The 5,000-nt window shown below is 40.5% G+C and overlaps 1 protein-coding gene and 1 long non-coding RNA gene across 3 annotated transcripts in view; one reads left to right on the top strand and one right to left on the bottom strand.

Moving 5' to 3' along the window:
* LOC137973753 (uncharacterized) overlaps positions 1-5,000 on the top strand; it is a 104,828-nt gene that overhangs the window by 13,768 nt on the left and 86,060 nt on the right. The window lies entirely within an intron of this gene.
* The window catches only part of LOC137973746 (voltage-gated potassium channel KCNC4-like), a 14,045-nt gene continuing 9,317 nt past the window's right edge, over positions 273-5,000 (bottom strand). For both annotated transcript variants that reach the window (XM_068820629.1, XM_068820630.1), the window contains exons 5-6: positions 4,628-5,000; positions 273-2,766 (exon numbers count right to left, since the gene is read on the bottom strand). The exon at positions 4,628-5,000 is cut by the window's right edge and continues 298 nt beyond it. In XM_068820629.1, the coding sequence (XP_068676730.1) occupies positions 1,805-2,766; positions 4,628-5,000 (1,335 nt within the window). In that variant the 3' untranslated portion in view covers positions 273-1,804. The remainder of the gene's footprint in view (positions 2,767-4,627) is intronic.

Genomic DNA, 5,000 nt, shown 5'->3' with positions numbered 1-5,000 from the left:
ATAAATCCTGTGAAATAAATTTACTCAAAAGACTTGATGGATTTTCATTTAACCTGTCAATCTTGATTCGGAAGCAATATCGCATTGGTCGAACCACAGAGTGTCTCAAGTTCTTATAATTAGTTCAGATGTTGATCTGGTGCTTGAACAACGCCTTCGCAAGCGATAGATCAAACACTTTGAACTTTTTCGTTAGAGCATGAACATTTTGAAGGCCTATGGTATATCATTTCCTTGGTCACACAATTTATCATTCAGATTCGTTTTGTTATTCTTTTATTCTTTCGATATGCCTACTTTTCCCTGGTTCTAAGTACAAAATTAATCTACTTAATGACGTCAGTTCTTTCATTCCCAAGATCGAAACGTTCATTCTCCAAACTAATACCATAGAATTCGTTGCTGGCTGGTTATAAGAATTTGGCGTTTTATCAAGATAACATGACGTCAACCCTTTCATTCCCAAGATCGAAACGTTCTTCATTCTCCAAACTAATACCATAGATTTCGTTGCTGGCTGGTTATAAGAATTTGGTGTTTTATCAAGATAACATACCCTAGCTGAAAACAATCGTCATTTTCAATGCCTGTCTATCTGACAGTATATTGAAATTGTTAAAAGAATTTACATTCTAATCACTCCTGGGAGTCAAAGGATTAATATGCCCATCATGGACCAGTAGCAAGAGTAACACATAGCTGCCGGATGTGGATTTGTCTTCCCTGAGATAATAATCAACAAACAATAGATCTTTTGCAGATACGGCGGCCATTTTGATTTCTCTTGTTTCGAAAGGCATTGTGGGATGCTCAGGGGGCAAATTAAGACGGAATCCACCAGAAGTTCGAGTAACAAATGGACAAAACCCTAGTACCAAGATTATATGCATCGTATTGCAAACTTCTGTAAGACTGTTTTAAATATCTTCTCAAAAATAATCATTTCTAGCAACACCAAACGTCAAAAACAACTGTTGAACTTCGTAAGAAACACTTGAAAGTACTGGTGAAATGAAACTGATGATGAAATTTTACCTGTTTTTGCACAATTTCTCTGAACTTTGAAATTCAATTTCTCTAGTTCCCATGGGAAATTGTTTTCGGTGTTATTTCAGGCAATTATTTATATCTTTAGCTTAAAGAAAATGTAAAAAGGACTGTAACATACTTAACATTATTCTGGTACCAGATTTTTGTCTACTATAAACTGAAATTGCTCGATTTTCTATCGGATTTCGTCTTAATATGTATTTGCCCCTTGGGCATCCCATAATAGCTATTTGAAACAATAGAAATCAAAATGGCCGCCGTATCTGCAAAAAGGTCTATTCTCTACCACGAACTTGTTTGTATCTTTCTGGTTCTGTCGACAAATCGTACTGTCACAGGTTTGTTTTGTGACACTTATGTTGGCCAATAGTTGTAAGGTGGCCTTAAGCAACCATTATATGGGGATTACTTGGGAATGGTTCCCGCGCTCGGTTTTTCTCTGTCGGTAAATTACGGGACTACCGTCAGCTCAGATGATTACGTGCCAGAAGGCGATTATCTCAGGGCGTTGGCTTTGGGGAATAGTGTCAATTAAGACGGATTCAATAATTCTATTAACCATAATGTATTGATTAGTTTCCAGATCAAAGAAGGCCGTAGGTAATCGTAATCTTTTCTGAGTCAAAATGTGACGTAGTTCCATTTTATTCTTTCATTTTCCGTAAGAGTTATCTGTGAGTTTTCCGAGAACTGAACACTAAAATTAATGGCTGTTGCTCTACGGAACCAGAAAAACGTAGAACATGTTCGCGTGCTAAATCTTAGTTTCCAAGAAATCATTGTCACTGGCTGTGTCATTTTGAGGTAAAGTGGTGACGGTACATTCAGCATTTCTCCGTTTCTTCGGTAAATCCATTGGGTCATAACACGGATGAGTTGAGGTTCTTTCCCGTTGATCGTTGTGTGTGTCCTCGTCGCCATGTTTCCAACAAGGCCCATTGGGATATGGCACCTTTTTCTGTGTAAAAAGTGATCCATTTAGCTTAGAAGAGTTTGCTTTTCGCTGCGTATCAGCAGAAGGTCTTCTCTTTGATTCCCTTGAAACGGCAGTTCTTATATTATTTGAATCCAGTGGTTTATTCTCAAAGAGATCACCTTTTTGAGCGTGATGGTCATTTTGCGGAACTGTGCACAGTAGAGAGTCCGAAAACGATTTTCGAGTTTTCAGTGGAAGCTTCAGATTGGTTGACTGATTGCTGTTTAATTCATCACAGGATCCCTTGCATGACTCCAGTGATGCTCTCTTTGAGGAACACGTCGAATCAGTATCTCCGCCGTTTACAATGACTTTTGAGGTCTTTTCTCTTTGCTCTAGAGAGTTTTTCCCTCGATAAAACCACTTTGGACGTTGGTTTTCTTTTTGTAATTGTTCTGAAGTATCGAGAGCACGTGGTTGGGCTTGAACTGGGCGTTCAATCACTATGTCCATTTTAACGCATTCGTCGCAATCAAGAGAGGATGTACGGCACGAAGGGTGTGCTGCTGTAATTGGTTGGTTCAAATTACGCTGTGCGACGTTAATCATATCCGATCCAAGCTTTGAATTGGTGGGGTCAGTGATACCTTGCTCTACACGTAAGGAACCGTTCAGTCCCGCATCTGTCTGCTGAAGATCCATAGCTTCAGTTGCTTGTGGCTCAGATTTACGTGGAACGAATGTCTCAAAGGCTTTTCGTGGTCTTCGTCGTGAACCCAGAACCACTTTGTCCAAAGGTCCTGATAAATGACAAAGACAGAAAAAATGATTAATTTTAAAGTTAAATAAATGTGTACTCTACGCGTTTTTGCGAGAAATAAGTACAGACGCTGGAAAAAAGGCAGTTTTAACTTTGAGATGAAATAACTCAAATACTTAAACAATAACAGCTAGCATGCCATGCGCATGCCCCTAAAGGCACATCACGTAACTTAGGGTGCGTTCTATTGACCATATTCCGGAATAAGGACACGTGGAATAGAAGTTATAAATCATTCGTTTTTACGGAGATTGACATTAAAAATTGCAACCTTTATTATCCTTGTTGCTTAAAAACGTCAGACACATGACACCGTTTTAAATCATTATTTAAGTCACCGTTTTAAATCACTAAATCATTACGAACAGCAGTGTTTTATCGTGGTTTAAAAACACGAGGCGTGGCTGAGTGTTTTTAGACCCGATAAAACACGTGCTGCAAGTTTTTTGAACATTACAAAAAGCACGGAGATATATTTTCATCCCATTTTCCAAATCCATTAAGGAAACGTTCGATTTACCCTATTCCGGAACATTATATAAAGAATACTAACGAGGAGTTTTTTATCAAGATAGAAAGCTCATGCACGTGACGGAGGATTTATCGGTGTTTGATAGGCTGTTAGGCTCAAGAATTATGAATGGGCTTTTTAAGTCCACGTAAGGTATCTCTTTTTCTGTCGATTACTGTGCCCGTTTTTGTCAGCTCTTGCAACATAGATCAGTGTCATGTTGTGTTTCACCTAGAACCTAGAACCTTAGTCTCCTATAACTCATTAGTAGAGCATACAAACTAGTAAGTTCGACTCCTGCAATGGATTTTTTTTCAGAGTATCCCCGAGTCACCATCGGAAAAAAATGCATCTCTATATTTCATTTTCCGGGATTAAGGGAATGCACCATTTCGACAAATTTCTGTCCTAGCAATTCCTTAATTTTTTGCGTCATTGGCGGGCGCATTAGCTCGCGCACATTGATAAAATGGCGGATTTTCATTGACGCCAAGCTTAATTTGTCAAGGAATGGCTATTTTTTCCTGAACGAGCAAGTGTCCTCGCCTTTTTAATGCGGTTGTGCACTCGTAAAACATATTTTAAGGAGAAGTTGGATAGTAGAAGTTGTAGTATTTATATATAAATACCGTGAAACTGCATTTGGAGCCAGACACTGAGTGTGAGGTAATGATGTAGCTGTCCAATTTGCTTACGTTGCTTTGCAAGAACGAGCAATTTGAAATGAATTTACTGAAAGATTTTAGCACGGACAAAAAACTAGGCTCAAGTTTTCAATAGTAAACGTAATTCGGTAAAAAGCACTTAACAGCGCGAAAACAAGCAGGGTGACCCCATCTTTTTATTGCATTTTTTGAGTGTCCTGAGCACGAATATCAATTTTGCCAACTAGTAATCGGAAACTCCTGCAATGGAGCACTCGGATTTTTCCGAGTATCCCCGAATCCTAGGTCCCACGACTCTCCTACAGCTCAGTAGCAGAGCATCCGAACTAGTAATCGGAAGGTCGTAGGTTCGACTCCTGCAATGGAGCACTCGGATTTTTCCGAGTATCCCCGAGTCCTACCTCCGAGGGACGAGTCTCCTACAGCTCAGTGGTAGAACATCCGAACTAGTAATCGGAGGGTCGTAGGTTCGACTCCAGCGAAGGAGCACTCGGATTTTCCGAGTATCCCCGAGTCCTTGCTCCCACGACTCTCCTACAGCTCAGTGGCAGAGCATCCGAACTAGTAATCGGAAGGTCGTAGGTTCGACTCCTGCAAATGCAGCCCTCGGATTTTTCCGAGTATGGCCGAGTCACCATCGATAAATGAATCTCATATTACCTTACCTCGTGGTTGCAATTGTGGACTGGGTCTCAGCAAAGGAGAAGAAATGCTCCTCTCGTCATCCTCCCCAATCAGCTCAGTTTCTGAGTTATGGACATGCGCATTACGGTTTGATGCTCGACGCAGTTCTAACAGAGGACTATGTGGCATGGAAGATCGAAGCGAGGTACGCTCGGTTACCGCGCTCATTTCTATATCTACTTGATTTGAAATAGTAGTTGATTTTTTCTTTCTCCTTGAGCTCAGCTCCTGGTGTTTTGTTAACAATCCCGGAACCCCTCCAAGCACCAGACGATGTTGCTTCATCGGGAGTTTGAGTCTTGCTTGCGCATGCGCGTAGTACAAGCTGAAGTTGCTGCCAATGACTGAGATTGG

Source organism: Montipora foliosa, chromosome 10 (assembly GCF_036669935.1).
Source record: "Montipora foliosa isolate CH-2021 chromosome 10, ASM3666993v2, whole genome shotgun sequence".
NCBI classification, from domain to species: domain Eukaryota; kingdom Metazoa; phylum Cnidaria; class Anthozoa; order Scleractinia; family Acroporidae; genus Montipora; species Montipora foliosa.
Note: the sequence above shows the minus strand (reverse complement) of the source record. Positions and strands in the feature narration are given on the sequence as shown.